Raw genomic sequence first — 17,361 nt, 5'->3', positions numbered from 1 at the left:
AATGGGACAATTAGAAGGATATTAGGAAGGCAAGAGAAGGTATCTAAAACCAAAAATTCAAGAGCACAGCAGTATGTCTATGTTATTCTTGAATAAATAAATACCAAAATAAGTAAGTAAAATGATTAAAAATTATTGACTTCAGATAATAGGAATTGGAGAATGGAACTAGTGCAAAGGTCTGATTTTTGTTCAAAGCCATGTAGAACTCTTTGACTCTGACTACATACATATATACTTTGAAAATAATAAAAATTTAAAGAGAGAAACAGTCTAGGAACCAATCCAAATATACAAAACAATTTAGGGTATGAAAATAGCAAAACTTCAAATCAGGAAAAATTATTCTTTAATTGACACTGGGACGACTGATCATCTACTTGGAAAGGCATACAAGCAGAGCCTGCACTCATACATATACTAAAATAAATCCTATAAATAAAAGGGTTAAATGTTAAAAAAAATTTTTTTTAACTGTACTGAACTATGAAGAATATCTCTTGCAAATTTCTACAAAAGGATCCAGAAAGATTCTCATGAAAGTGTTCATTTTGTTTACTTCTGGGAGGCAGAAAAGGGGATGGGAATGATGTTTTAAAGGAGAATATTTTAATACAATGGAATATTACTCAGCCATCAGAAAGAACAATTACCCAACATTTGCAGCAACATGGACGGGACTGGAGGAGATTATGCTAAGTGAAATAAGTTAAGCAGAGAAAAACAATTATCATATGGTTTCACTCATTTATGGAACATAAGAAATAGCAGGAAAGGGGCGCCTGGGTGGCACAGCGGTTAAGCGTCTGCCTTCGGCTCAGGGCGTGATCCCGGCGTTATGGGATCGAGCCCCACGTCAGGCTCCTCCGCTATGAGCCTGCTTCTTCCTCTCCCACTCCCCCTGCTTGTGTTCCCTCTCTCGCTGGCTGTCTCTCTCTGTCGAATAAATAAATATAATCTTTAAAAAAAAAAAAAAGAAATAGCAGGAAGATCGGTAGATGAAGGAAGGGAAGAATGAAGGGAGGGTAAACAGAAGGGGGAATGAACCACGAGAGACTATGGACTCTGGGAAACAAAGTGAGGGGAGGGGAGTGGGGGATTGGGATAGGCCGGTGGTGGGTATTAAGGAGGGGAAATATTGCATGGAGCACTGGGTGTTATACGCAAATAATGAATCATGGAACACTACATCAAGAACTAAGGATGTACTGTATGGTGACATAACATAATAAAAATTATTATTAAAAAAATAAAAGTAAAAATAAAGGAGAATATTTTAATTTTTACTCTGTACTGGTTTATAACACTACTAAAGGTTTTTCAAAGAATGTATATTACTCATAATTTTTAGATTTTAGTTTAAAACTCTTTAGTAGATAAAATACACAAAATGTTTAAGATAATTTAATCTTTCCCCAACTACAGATTAACTGTTTAAAAGTAGGTATTTAAAAAAAATAAGTAAAATAAAAATAAAAGTAGTTATTTAATGCCAGACATATTGAATAATAAAATCTATTTTCTCTTGCATAGTGATTTGGTTTTTTCCTCATCAGCCAACAGGAAAAAAAAAATTCCCAGCCATTCCTTTCCTCTCCTTTCTCCCCATTTATAATCCATGAATCTATATGCACTCAATTTTAGAGCTAGTCTCAAATCGTGGTTCCCCCATTTACCTGTAGTATGGTCATAGTCAAGTAATCTAATCAATTTTCTTACCTGTAAAATGAGTCTAAAGTCTACTCAATTTTCTTCACAGTGCTGATACAAGGATTAAATAAGAGCACACATAAATTGCCTGGCACAAGTGTATATTCTAAAAAGCTATCATCATATTATTATTAACTCTTTAAGAAATATAGGTTATTGTTTTTAAGTGTCTGGCATGTAACAGTCTTCAAAAATGTCCTGCCTTGAATAAATTATACTTCAATTAGTTGGTAATATTATTTAACAACTTGTTCCTATAGCGGTTACAGAAATCAAAAGGTATTTCTAATCTTTTGTTTATATTAAGCACCAATTTACCTCTTACCCCCTGAAATCATTGTTTGATATTTTATTTCTGTGTGCCACTATATAAAAAACTACTTTCAAACTGTACTGCAAAAGAAAAAAAATTTTTAAACCTGCTTTAAGACTCCTCTATTTAACAGTACTGTTACACCTCCTTTAGTATATGAATCTGAGTAAAAGTTATAAGCTACAATAGTAAATTCTGCATTTTCTCAACTTTGGGCATTTTTTCATTCATTTTAAACAAATATGTCGGTACCTACTAAGTACAGGTCCTGTGCCAGATGCTGGTTATTAAAAAGGCAACAAGAGAGACATAACACTTGTCCTTATGGACAGCCTGACAAGGAGGCAAACAAAACAGTTAAACCTACAAATAAATATATAATTATAAACTTTGGTAAGTATTGTAAAGAAAAAAGCAGGGTGTTGAGAGAAAGACTAAAAGAGGAATGAATCTTAATTATCTATATGGTACTGAATATAATATGGCCTGTAACAGTATAAAAAAGAACTTTCATCTAAGGTCATCTGGAAGAGTTTATTCACAGCCAGAATAGTGAGGTGGTTGACAGAGTCAATTCGAGAACCAGACTGCCTGGTTTTAAAGTAGCCTCTACTCTTCAGCTTTGTGACATAAACAAGCCATTTAAATTCTCATGTCTCAATTTCTACATATGTCATTGGGGGAAAATATTAATACCTTTTTCAAAGGGCTATTTTAAAGATTGAGTTAGATTCTTTCATTTTATTTGGAAAACTGTCAAATCTATAGAAAAGTTAAAAACTCTTGGAATAGGTGTTAACTCATAAGAACCTGTATCTACCAGGTGAATTCGTATTTCTAGAATGTTTAGAAGAGTTTCTGGCACATAGTAAGCATCATATCACTTATAAGCAGTAATATTAAATAAAAGTAAATTAAACTATGAGAAAATGACTTGTAAAATAATTTCAGAGAAAACTAGTCATTTTCTCTTGAGATCCTGAAGAACATCTTGAATATTGATGGGAGGGAGAGGAAGAAAGGGGAAGAGGAAAAGACAAAGACAAGAAAGAAAAGACAGGGGCATGTAAGAGCAAGAAAAAGAAGAAACTCCAAGGTTTGCCCAACATCAACACTTTATCAAAGGTCAACAGCGCACTCTACTGGACCCACATCTCTTCTACACACTAGGCAAAAGTAATGAATGCTACTGCATTACTAAATCAAAAAGAATATAGTCAATGTTAGCACTGATTTAATGAACAAATAAAAAATCAGGTATAAGCATAAGAATGAGTATAACAATACCTCACTGCTGTGAAGATTTACTAAAAGAGTGAAGAGAATGGAAATAAATTCTAGAGAAAATGATTATGCTTGGTGGAACAAAGTAAAATCAGAATGGCAACACTATTAAAAAACAATATTTCTCTTAACTATATTTTGACATGGAGACTAATGCCTTACTACATCTGTGATGTTTGAATTATCAGTAAAAAAGAGAATCTAAAATGTGAGGAAAGAGAAGCAATGGACAATGGAAGGTAATTATGTAAGGAGGAGGTATTGACACAATTTTCTGACTTGAAGAGACAGCAAGGACACTCAAGATGATAAGGTGGTAAAAAGACAAGTAGCCAATTCTCCAATCAACAGGCTGGAAACTAAATTATTTTAATGAAAACTAAGAAAATTATACAGAAAAACTTAAGTTTAATGTTGAATTTAGAAGAAAAGAGAAATCATTACACTAATTTATCATTTCCTTTATGAAGGAAAGTTTTTCAAAAGAAATAATACAACTATGGATTTTAAATGTATAAAGATTGTGACATTTATATTTTTGTAGGGATAAGGGAACTAAACCATTAATTTATGAATGCAAACAACTATTCTTCCAAAAATAAATTCTGTCTTCCCTATATCATCTTATAAGAACCAAAATAGAGGGGTGGCTGGGTGGCTCAGTCGGTTAAGTGGCTGCCTGCAGCTCAGGTCATGATCCCAGGGTCCTGGGATCAAGGCCTGCATCGGGCTTCCTGCTCATCGGGGAGCCTATTTCTCCCTCTCCCTCTGCTTGTGCTCTCTGTCAAATAAATAGATAGGATCTTAAAAAGAAGAAGAAGAAGAAAAAGCATCCTTAGAATTTAGAAGTGTTAGAGCTAAAAGCGATATAAGGTATATTAAATCTAGTCCCACCTTCTTTTTCCTCTGATTTGAAGGAACAGGTCCTAAAAAAAAAATGTTACTTGCCCAAGTCTCTCAATTTACCCTATTCAAGATGTTTAGATTATCTAGATTAAAATGTGATCTATAGATCTATCAAATGTGAGGCATGTGATCTGTCAACTAAGAAAAGATCTAAAATATAGACTGCATTTTAAAAATTACTTTAAGGTTTTGGTGATAAACTAATTTCAGAAGCTGCTATACAATAAATAATAAATCTTATGAAACTATATATTTTCCTTCCACTTCTTTATGAAGTCACATATTCCAAAATTTACAGGAAACACTTTTGTGATTTATAGTAAGCCACTCAGCAAAGATTAAGAAGTGTTATACAACGGGGAAAGAACAGCAATATGCAAAAGAATGAAACTTAACCATCATCTTACTCTGCATTCAAATATTAACTTAAAATAGATTAAAGACTTGAACATAAGATGTGAAATCATAAAACTCCTAGAAGAAAACATAGGTGGTACGTTCTTATGTCAGGTCTTGGCAATGATTTTTTGAGTCTGACACCAAAAGCAAAACAACAAACCAAAAATAAACAAGTGTGACTAAATCAAACTAAAAGACTTCTGCCAGTAAATAAAAAAGCAACCTACTGAAAAGGAGGAAATATTTGCAAATCCTATGTCTGATAAGGGGCTAGTATCCAAAACATATAAAGAACTCATATAATTCAATAGCAGAAAAACCAACCAATCCAATTTAAAAATGGGCAGAAGATGGGGCACCTGGGTGGCACAGTGGTTGGGCGTCTGCCTTCAGTTCAGGGCGTGATCCTGGCGTTGTGGGATCGAGCCCCACATCGGGCTCCTCTGCTATGGGCCTGCTTCTTCCTCTCCCACTCCCCCTGCTTGTGTTCCCTCTCTCGCTGGCTGTCTCTATCTCTGTCAAATAAATAAATAAAATCTTAAAAAAAAAAAAAATGGGCAGAAGAGGGATGCCTGGCTGGCCCAGTCGGTAGTGCATCCAACTCTTGATCCCATGGTCATGAGTTCAAGTCCCACATTGGGCGGGGAGCCTACTTAATAAATAAATAAAATAAAAATGGGCAGAAGATCTAAATAGACATTTTTCTTTTTTTTTATATAAGATTTTTTTTATTTATGTGACAGAGACACAGCCAGCGAGAGAGGGAACACAGCAGGGGAGTGGGAGAGGAAGAAGCAGGCTCCCAGCGGAGGAGCCTGATGTGGGACTCGATCCCGCAACGCCGGGATCACGCCCTGAGCCGAAGGCAGACGCTTAAGGACTGCACTACCCAGGCGCCCCTAAATAGACATTTTTCTAAAGAAGACATACAGATAGCCAACGGGTTTTTAAAAAGGTACTCGACATCATTAACCGTCAGGTAAATGCAAATCAAAACCACAATGAGCTCTCACCTCACAACATGTTAGAATGACTATTATCAAAAACATAAGAAATAACGTGTTGGAGAGGATGTAAAGCAAAGGGAACCCTTGTGCACTGTTGTTGGGAATGTAAATTGGTGCAGCCACTTTGGAAAACGGTATAGATGTTACTAAAAAATTAAAAATATAACCACCATATATGATCCAGCGATTCCATGTCTGGGCATGGATCCAAAGAAAATAAAAACACTAACTCAAAAAGATATATGGGGGTGCCTGGGTGACTCAGTCAGTTAAGCATTTGACTTTTGATTTCACCTCAGGTCATGATCTCAGGGTCATGAAACTGAGTCCCACATTGGGCTCTGCGCTGGGCATGGAGCATGCTTAGGATTCTCTTTCTCCCTCTCCCTCTGCCCCTCCCCCCCCCAGCTCATGTGTGTGCACACACTATCAAAAAAAAAAAAAAAAGATACATGTACCCCCGTGTTCACTGCTGCATTATTTACAATAGCTGAGATATGGAGGGGTGCTTGGGTGGTTCAGTCAGCTAAACGTCTGACTTCAGCTTAGGTCATGAGGCCAGGATCCCTCAGAGGGGAGTCTCTGTGCTCAGAGGGGAGTCTGCTTGTCCCTCTGTCCCTCCCCCTGCTCGTGCTCTTTCTTGCTCAAATAAAATAATAATAATAACAAAATAAAATAACAATAGCTGAGATATGGAAACAATCTAAGTGTCCATCAATGGATAAATGGATAAAGAAAATGTATATATACCCAATGGAATATTATTCAGCCATAAATAAGAACGAAATCTTGCCATTTGCAACAACATGTATAGACGGACTTCAAGGACATTATGCTAAGTGAATAAGTCTGACAAAGATAAATATGGCATGATCTTGCTTGTATGTAAAATCTAAGCACACACACACCCACGCGTGCACACACACACACGCACACACACACACACACACAAAAGCTCATACGGAACAGATTGGTGGTTGCCATACGCAGGAGGGTGGAGTGGGAGAAAAGGGTGAAGGGAGTGAAAGGCACAAACTTCCAATTATAAAATAAATAAGTCATAAAGATGTAATGTACAGCATGGTGACCATAGTGAACACTATATATTTGAAAGTTGCTAAGAGTAAATCTTGCAAGTTCTCATCACAAGAAAAAAAAGTTTTGTAACTATAAAAGGTGATCATTTCAAAAGGTACACAAATACCAAATCATTATGTTATACACTTGAAAATGTCAATTACACCTCCATTCAAAAGAAAAAAAAGAAAGAGAGAGAAGAAGGAAATGTTACACCAGTAGCAAAGTAAGTTTCTAATGGGAAAAAATACTTCTATACTCAAAGATTCCTTTCTTTAAATAAATTACCTCTGTTCATATCCCTATTATGCTTTCTTATATCCATGGAAATGATCAGTCCTGGTTCTCTGAAAAACCAGAAGTATTATCTAGTGCTAAATGTCCATGAGATTTACACTAAAAATGCTACTATCCACTTTTAAAATTAAGATGACAGTCAAAACACACAAATGTACACTGAGGTGCCTGGGTCCTCAGTCAGTTAAGTGTCTGACTCTCAGTTTTGACTCACGTCATGATCTCAGGGTCATGAGATCGAGTCCCGCATCAGGCTCCATGCTCTGCTTAGAGACTCCTTGGGATTCTCTCTCCCCATGTCCCTCTGCCCCTCCCCCTGCTCTTGCAAGCATGCTCTCTAAAATAAATAAAATCTTTAGAACACACACACACACACACACACACACACAGAAATCTATAGGTTTTCTTAACAATTTACTAAAACTTACCCAACAATTTACTAAAATATGAAAATATTAACTACAATTTTATATTTCGTATTGATTATGTTTCCATTTTAACTGCTTAATCTAATTTTGTTTGGAAGAAAAAAAACATTGAAAATATAGATCACTTTACCTAAGTATTTGTAAGTTTTTCCCTAACTATTCAGAAAGTACCTAAAATGACTTCATATATTCATGTTTTGACTACAGACTACAATAAAAACAAATATTAGAGCTCAACCATATGTTTTTCTGTCATGGCAAAAGTACTCTGGTGATGATAAATATACTTTATATATGTTGAATCAGTATGGCATATACCACTTACATCTTTTTATAAAAAAAGTTCTATGTCACACTAGTGAAATGTTATCGTTTGAGTTACTAGATTGAATTGAGAAATTTAGTTTAACAATCTTCAAACTTATGAGAAATTATCAGAAACCCATACCTTTGATATTATAAATAATAAATCACCCACCTATGACAAATATTGCATTTCTACAGCAATAGAGTTATACCACCTATAGCCAAGAAAACAAAACTTATAAATTCAGGTTTAAAAATATAACTGCACACATTTTAGAGAGAACGTATAATATAAAGTTATGGATATACAGGTATAAATACAATTATACCTTACCAATAAGACCATAATAAATGATTAACATACTACATAACCAAAAGGAGAAATCAATCTTAGCACTTGGCTTAAAATTAAGGTACTTAGCCAGGAACTCTGCTTACAAGTGGTCTAGACTCTAAACAGGTTCGGCCATAGACATCTTTAACAGATATTAAAAGAATGTGTTACTTAATTATAAACCTAATTCCTCAAAATTAATATCAATCGATACTATACAATACATTTTAGCAGCATTCAAAGATAACTATATATATATAATATTAATCAATATTATATAGTATCTTTATTAGCAGCACACAAATATGTAATCATTTGCTGCTACTACTACAACTACTGCTGCTACTTCTACTACCACTTACCACTTAATAAGCCCTAAAATATGCCACTTAATAAATTTATTCATCACTTTATAAATATTAACCTGCTTAATCCTCAAAAAGCCCTGTGAGATAGGTACGACTACTATTACTATCCCCATTTAACAAACAGGGAAACTGAAGTAGCAATAGTTTAAAAACTTCAAGGTTATACAGGTAGTAAGGAGCAGAGCTGTGATTAAAACACAGGCAGTCTGACTCAAATTCATTCTCTTAACCAATAAAAACAAAACTAAATTTAAAAATCCACTTCTCTAGGGGCACCTGTGTTGCTCAGTCAGTTAAGCGTCTGGCTCTTGATTTTGTCTCAGGTCATAATATCACGGTCGTGAGATCAAGCCCCAGGTTGGGCCCCACACTGGACGTGGAGCCTGCTTAAGATTCTCTCTCTCCCTCTCCTCCCAGCCCCAGCCTCTTCTCCTACCCACTGGCTTTCATGGACACATTAATTAATTAATTATCTGGGTTCCACTTATTTAAAAAAAAAATCCACTTCTCTTATTTTAGCTATTATCAATCACAGCTTATCCTATGCTTGATTTCTTTATTCTTGAGGCTTCTACATAATATTTCTTTCCTTTATGTTGATATGGCAATTCTGCTTAGATGACTCCAGGATTTCTGAGAAGCATTTTAGAGAGAACGTATAAAGTGATTAGAGGATTTGCCAGAGCATCATACTGGTTAGGTAGGATTTAGCTCTCATATTTGCCAGATTTGTGACTTTAAGCAAATTACTTACTTCTCAGAGTATCCTTATCTGTAAAATGGGAATAACAATATTATCTGCCTATGCCATTGTAAGAATTCAAGAAGATTCTACTAACAAATATTTATTGGACAACTAATATACACTATATGCTATTCTAGGTACTAAGGATACATCTGAAAAAGACGGACATTATATTCTAACAAAGCAGATAATAAACAGGTAAATAAGGAAATTCAAATACTAAGAGCTATGAAAATAAGGCAATGTTAAAGAAAATGAGGGAGAAAACACTGGCAGAGGCAAATAAAGAGCATATACTATTACTGACAATTTAATATTGTAAGTTCCTGAGATGACTTCTCCAACTATATGCCTTTGTGAAGATAGCCAACAACTTTTCCCCCATCTGGCATTTTTAAGAATTTAAAGGAAGACTCTTTGAGGTCAGGGAATATAGTTTTCATTCACTCAGCCTTTACTAGGTTCCTAGCACAAAGCTAGGTGCTTGGAACATAAAGATGAATAAAACAGTCACAGCCGTCAAGGAGGTCTCAATATACTAGAGAACCTGGTGTTTCCTTAATGGAACTTAGAGCCTTACAGAGAAGATAATAAGGGTAAGATAAGTGTTAAAATTGTAGAAGTACAAGGAATATTCCATATGGGAATCTAACTCAAAATTGGGGATGTCAAGGAAGGCTTTCTGAAGAATTAGCAGAAGTTGATTTAAAAAAAAAAAAGAGGGAGGAGGAGCAAAAAGGGCAAAAGAAAACAGTAAGTTCATAATAGTCTTATGACTGCACAGGAAGACTTATAAGCCATCTAAAAACTTCTGGAATTTGTCCCCATAGTCAATGAGTTTGTTCATCCCCCACCTGAAAAACTGAAAGTACAGACAGAACATATGAAGCAATAGTTTTTAAGATATAGGATATCAAGTAAGAAAGAGTGATCCCTGAGAGACAGGAAATAAATGAGATAGGCCCAAAGACTGCCTAGGCTTACGGTCTAGTTTCTAGGCTGTGCCATGGGGAAGGGGAACCCAGATATAGACCAGCAAACCTGAGTTGAACAGACATTGCTCTTCAGTCCAGGAAGTCAGAGAAGACTAAACTTCACAGGGAAGAATACTAAAGTAGAGAGAGCTGCACAAAGAATGAATTCCAGAGATCTGTAGAGGAACCTCTCAAATATTTAGCAGAATATTGATCAACATATGTGAGCGAGTTAACAATCCAAGATAGTGGAAAGAACCATCTGAAATGATGAGGCACTCACACAGGGCATGGAATAGTGCCTGTTCCCCCCAGCCAGACTGGAAACCTAACAATTCACAGAGCATTAGGTAGAGGACCCAGAAGGAGATAGCCTCTATTGAGGTAACCTACAACTAAATTCTGCTCAGGTCCCATCTCACAAATTCTAAAAGCAAACACAAAAGATCAAGTTGATTCCAAGTAACTTAACTGCATCTCAGAATAAAACTCCAGTATTTATAGAAATCTAATAACATCGGGGGTGCCTGGGTGGCTCAGTCGGTTAAGTGTCTGCCTTCTGCTCAGGTCATGATCTCAGGGTCCTGGGATCAAGCCTCATGTTGGGCTGCCAGCTCAGCAGGGAGTCTGCTTCTCCTTCTCCCTCTGCTCCTCCCCCAGCTCATGCTCTCTCTCTCTCACTCACTCTCCCTCTCAAATAAATAAATAAAATCTTATATATATATATATATATATAACTTATTATATAATAAAATCATATATATATAATAAAATCATATATATATATAATAAAATCATATATATATATATATATAAAGTAACATCCAACACCCAGCAGGTAAAATTCACAATATCTGAAATTTAATTTAAAAAAACCAGACATGATTCCATTTATATAAAACTACGGAAATGAAAACTAATCTATAGTGACTGAAAAAAAAGTCTAAGGATGCCTAGGGATGGGGGAATGGGGAAAAAAAAAAGATCCACTGGTCTATCTGGCACTTAGGATGGATCTTTTTTCAGGCATTATCTTATAATATCATGTACAGGCCATTCAGAAAATATTTGGTTCCCCGATTTTACAGATCTTATAAATGTTAACACATTTCATTATATAATATCGAAAAGTCACATTCTGTAATATCACCACCACTATCATCAGGAAAGTCTATAAGTATCACAAAACTGCCAAGCTCATAGTGGCATATACAGTTTTTCAAAATTCTGATTTTCACTCAAATTTTATCAGGCTTACTTTATTTTCAAGAATTACCATAGTTCATCTGTCAGTCATTTTTCAAGTAAAAATGATGCTCCATGAAAAAAAGGGGCTAGTTCAGCTAACAATCCAAACTATCCTTCAAGTGTGTTTCCTCAAGACAATCATCCTATTCCTGTACGCAAAACATTTTGAGTACTACTCACTTCACACAGAAAGTTAAAAAAGCTTAAGGGCTGAGATTTAATAAAATTAGTAATTTTTACTACTTCATCAAGGACATTCTTAAGAAAAACTGGCTTTTTTTTAACTGTGCATTAATGATGGTGAAGAAAACAACTATTAAAACAGGTTTGGTACTACTATCTTGATTGTGCTAAGGCACTGACAATTTTACCCATTGTTGCTTTTGCACCATCAATGCAAATGTCAAGACGGTCTTTAAAAAGGCAAATAATATCTTATTATTACTATGAAAATACTTTTGAGCTCACACACTGCCTGAGAAAAAAATGTCAGTAATTTCTAGAGCTCCCTGGACTACTCCTTGAAAACTATCTGCTCTAAGGACACAGAAAAGAATTGTAGGGAAGTAGAGTTCACAACATTAGAATGTACAAGAGGAAAAAAAACCTTTTAGATTTCTTTCTAGTCCAATTATTTCAGTTTATAAATGAGGAAACCGGGGCTCAAAGAAAATAGCATTTCCCATCTCACATATTAGTAGCAGAGATGTGATAGCACTTAGAGGACTTCTGAATTGTTTTCTATTCTTTGCATTATACTATTTCTTTTTTTTTCTTTTAAATGAGTTTAGCAAATTCCACATTTTCCTTCTTTAAACTGAACTGAAATACATACATTTTGTGGAGAAAAGGAGTTTATCTTTCCTAACGGAGAGTTGAGTTTTGTGGTCTTTCCTGACGCAAATTTTGCATCCAAATGATGTACCTCCTTTTCAAAACAATGACGCTTCCTAATCTGTAAACACAGAACCAAAATGAAGTTTAATGTAAACAAAAGTCTGAGCAGGCCAGTTATTCTTGGAAGTCAAAATACTTTTCGATATGTTTTCAGCATTTAAAACTAGCAATAATCAAATAATTTTTAAAAATACAGATGAGCACCTTCTCTATCTCAAATCGTAACCAAAACAGCTTTAATTAGTCATGTGTCGAAACTATAGTATTGTAAAATGATCTTCCCATAAATAGTCTTACCATATGGACATCAAGTGTAGTATTATAGCAAAGTCCAATTACATATCTAATTGGAAAGTAAAAGTAAATAAAAATAAAACTTCATTCTAAATTGCAAAAACTCAGGGGCGGCTGGGGAGCTCAGTCAGGTGAGTGTCCAACTCTTGGTTTTGGCTCGGCTCGTGATCTTGGGGTCATGGAATAGAGCCCTGAGTGGGGCTCCAAGCTGGCCTGCTTGGGATCCTCTCTCTCCCTTGCTCTCTGCCCTTCCCCCACCCCAAACTCTTTCTCTCAAATAAAAAAATCTTTTAAAAATAAATATATAAATTTTAAAAACTCAGAAAAATTTTAAATGTAAATAGTCATGATTTCCTACATGACAGAATTATTTTATTATTATAACTATTACTTACTAGATATTTGATAATTGAAATTGTATTTGACTAAATTTCTTCTATTAATATCACTAAGTTTTCTCTTCAAACCGTCTATGCTTTTTCCTACTTGCCAAAAACCTATTTACTTAAATTATGAAGGGGAAAAAAGCATTTCTATTGATAATCCCATTCCTACCAAAAAAGAAATGAGAGTCAATTAAGTCAGAGAACAAATGTTATCTGTTGAGCCCTATCACACAACTTCCAACTCTATGTACACATTTTGGAGAAGAAAATCTATACAGATTCATACTTCATTTGTAATCAGTACTTTTCCAAAATTAAACTAGTTCTAAAATCAAGGTTTAACTATGGAAGTTAATAAAGATTTTAAGTAGAATAGATAAACTACAGAAGAATGCAAACCCTTTTTGAGTATATTCAATTAGAAATATATAACTATCTACAAAGGACATGATAATTAATTATAATAATCTCTTTATTTGTAACTAAGTCAAAGTCCCAGCCTACCTCCCTACCTTACTGCCATGAACTCTAGGACAAAACATTGTATTCATGTATGAAAAACACATTTCATATAAAATACTCAGTAATTCAGGTCTTTCAGTAATTTTTAGAAATAAATATTTTATCATGTATTAATATTAAAACTCAATAAATAAGAATAAACCTTGTCATTATACTAAAACTATCAATAACAAAAATATTCATGACATAAATATTCATATTTTGGCCAAAAGAAAATGCCATCATTAGGGAAAAACAACAGAGGAGTTAAAAAGTACAAAGTATCTATATTACCAATATATGCCTTAAGTAAATATTTTACCGTCAAATTCCTCATATATAGAAAAGCACCATACAGTTTCATTTTAAACACGTTATTATGAATAATCTACTATATAACAAACTCCTTTGTAATGAATGACTATATAAAATGAAGTTACAATAATTTATCATTTAATTTATGTCTATGATACGACCCAAGTAAATTGTACAAGTGCCACTGAAAACTTGATTGATACGTGATTGATAACTGCGTGCAATAATGGTATTATTTCACTGCTAATAAACTGTTTACCTGCTGTGTAGTTTCTAAGGGTCGAATTCTTTTCTTCTCTACTTGAAAATCATCATTTTCATCTCTTTTTATGGATGCCTGTTTCTTGGCAGATAGCTTTGCAGCCAGTGTAGTTTTTTCAGGAGAGTCTTATATAAGAAGTCATAAAAAATTAGCATAAAAAACTTAACACTTGGGAAATTTTTCTAGGAAAAATTAGAATCAAGATGTTAAGACTTCTCAAAATTTCATAACGTACTTTAAAACATGAAAAGCTCAACATGTTTAAAAGCATTTCTTTACCACTGAGCTTACTTATTTTTTTTTTTTAAAGATTTTTATTTATTTATTTGACAGAGATAGAGACAGCCAGCGAGAGAGGGAACACAAGCAGGGGGAGTGGGAGAGGAAGCAGCAGGCTCATAGCAGAGGAGCCTGATATGGGGCTCGATCCCATAATGCCAGGATCACGCCCTGAGCCCAAGGCAGACGCTTAACCGCTGTGCCACCCAGGCGCCCCACCACTGAGCTTACTTAAAAAAGATATAACATTTTGAGAAATATGCTTTCAATAGGAAAGTCTAATTCTGATTTAATAGGTTTATGCTTTTATAAATGACTCCCGATAACATGGTTTAAAAAATATAACTGTAAGGGTCTCATAGGAAAAAGTCATTTATATAAAAATCTTACTTTACAATGTCTCAATGTTCCTTCCCCACTAAGCTTCTATATGTTCTTTAGGCTTTAAAATACAGTAGAATCAAGGTCCTATAATCTGTCCTTTCATCCCACTACCCTGAAGGTCATCAATGACCTCTTAATCACCAAATATTAACCCACCTAATAGATGTGAATACTAGATTTTTAAGAAGTCAAGTTAATATGCCCAATATCATATAGCTAGTAAGAGGCAGAGCATGGATATGACTGACTCCTGCTGTTTGACTCCAAAATCCATCAGCATAACTTCTAAGGATTCAGCAAAACATAACACTATCTTTTTGAAATACAACAAACACATTTCCTTTTTCCTTAATTTCTGTAACACTTTTCTTAACTGTTCCTATACATTGGTTTCTCCTTTTCCCTAAATGAGAGTGTTCTTAAAAGTACCTTCCTTCCTCTCAGCTCTTCTCTATACATTCCCTCCACACTTAGGGCTTGAACTCATTTAACAAGCATTTATTTTACGGGGTCCATACAATTCTAGATACAATGGAAAACAATGAAAAAGAAACAGCCTCTGGCCTTAAAAGATTTACAGACTATTAGAGAAGAAAGCTCTAAAAGCAGGTACAATACTATTTTCAAAAACCAAGTTTGAGTCTGTAAAAGCACAAGTAAATCTATGCTGCACGGCATTGATTTCTAAGCTTTTTCTGAAAGGACTCTATTTTTTTAAAGAAATATTGCTTAAAATTTCCAAAATAGAATAAAAGACCTAGAACTTTCCTGACCCCCCCCCCAGGCCATATTTTTTCTTATGACTCTTAGGAACATAGTTTAAATACCACTATATTGTAGGGGCACCTGGGTGACTCAAGTCAGTTGGGTGACTGACTCCTGATCAGGTCATGATCTCAATGTCGTGGAATAAGCCCAACATCAGGCTCTGTGTTGGGCATGGAGCCTGCTTAAGATTCTCTCACTCAGGGGCGCCTGGGTGGCTCGGTTGGTTAAGCTTCTGTCTTTAGCTCAGGTCATGGTCTCAGGTCCTGGGATTAGAGCCCCACATCCAGCTCCCTGCTCATCGGAGAGTCTGCTTCTTCCTCTCTCTCCCCACTCAAGCGCGCGGGCGCACGCGCAGTCTCTTTCTCAAATAAATCTTAAAAAAAAAAAAGATCCTCTCGCTACCTCTGCACCTCACCCCACCACTCACACTCTCAAGTGCTCTAAATGAATAAATAAATACCACTATATTCTAAAATCTTAATTGTCTTTTATACCTAGGTCTTTCTTTTTTTTTTTTTGACCTATACATTTCAACTTTATCAGTATCAGGCAGTGGGCTAAAAGCTTAACGTAGATCAGCTCCTTTGACCATCCCATGAAGTAACAATTATTATTTTACAGTTGGGGAAACTGTAGAAAGATGGAGTAAGTGCCCAAGGTAAACTATGGAATTGATTCCAAATCTGTTTCCAACATAAGCCATTACCTTTAAGTAGTTGTTTTTTGTTTTTTTTTTAAGATTTTATTTTTAAGTAAGCTCTACACCAAACATAGCACCGGAACTCACAACCCAGAGATCAAGAACCGCATGCTCTACTCACTAACCCAGCCAGGTGCCCCTTTTGAATGCTCTTTTTTTTTTTTTAAAGTAAGCTCTATGCCCAACATGGGGCTTGAACTCGCGACCCTGAGATCAAGAGTTCCATACTCTACCCACTGAGACATAGGTGCCCCCAATATCTTGAAGTTTTGAAAAGTTATCAAACTAATACAAGCTCATTGTAAAGATTTAAGTAAATTAAAAGTATATAAATAAGAAACAGTAAAATGCCATCCACTTCCCTCCCTCCCATCCACCCCCACTTGTTCATTTTTTTTTTTAAGATTTTATTTATTTATTTGACAGAGTGAGAGACAGTGAGAGAGGGAACACAAGCAGGGGGAGTGGGAGAGGGAGAAGCAGGCTCCCCGCAGAGCAGGGAGCCCAATGCAGGGCTTGATCCCAGGAACCTGGGATCATGACCCGAGCCAAAGGCAGCCCAACGACTGAGCCACCCAGGCTCCCCCACTTGCTCATTTCTAATTCTTCCTCTCTGAAGTAATCACTATTTATCTTTCAGCATGAATACTTCCGGATGAGTCTCTTTTTTTCCTTTTATCATTTTTTTTCATTATAATAAGTATACTCTTTTATCCCCATCCTATATTTCCCCCATTCCCCACTCATTTCCCCTCTGGTAACCACCAGTTTGTTCCCTATAGTTAAGAGTCTGTTTCTTGGTTTGTCTCCATTTTTTTTCCCCTGGCTCATCTGTTTCATTTCTTAAATTCCACACGAGTGAAATCATATGGTATTTGTCTTTCTTTGACTGGCCTAATATTATACTCTCCAGTTCTATGTTGTTGGAAATGACGACATTTCATTCTTTTTAAGACTGAATAATATTCCATTGTGTATATATATATATATATATATATATATACCACATCTTCCTTATCCATTCATCTATCAATGGATACTTGGGCTGTTGTTGTAGTTTGGCTACTCAGTTAATGCTGCAATAAACATAACAGTGTATGTATCCCTTTGAATTAGTGTTTTTGTATTTTGGGGGGTAAATACCCAGTAGTGCAATTCCTAGATTGTAGGGCAGTTCTA

General features: G+C 35.3%; 1 protein-coding gene across 2 annotated transcripts in view; it reads right to left on the bottom strand.

The window, feature by feature from the left end:
• Positions 1-17,361, bottom strand: part of BRIP1 (BRCA1 interacting DNA helicase 1) — a 178,856-nt gene that overhangs the window by 149,302 nt on the left and 12,193 nt on the right. For both annotated transcript variants that reach the window (XM_045773420.2, XM_087854564.1), the window contains exons 5-6: positions 14,049-14,176; positions 12,232-12,351 (exon numbers count right to left, since the gene is read on the bottom strand). In XM_045773420.2, the coding sequence (XP_045629376.2) occupies positions 12,232-12,351; positions 14,049-14,176 (248 nt within the window). The remainder of the gene's footprint in view (positions 1-12,231; positions 12,352-14,048; positions 14,177-17,361) is intronic.

The sequence above is a fragment of the Ursus americanus genome, chromosome 23 (genome assembly GCF_024610735.1).
Source record: "Ursus americanus isolate L20-20 chromosome 23, mUrsAme1.1.p, whole genome shotgun sequence".
NCBI classification, from domain to species: domain Eukaryota; kingdom Metazoa; phylum Chordata; class Mammalia; order Carnivora; family Ursidae; genus Ursus; species Ursus americanus.
This window is presented reverse-complemented; position numbering and strand designations above follow the sequence as displayed.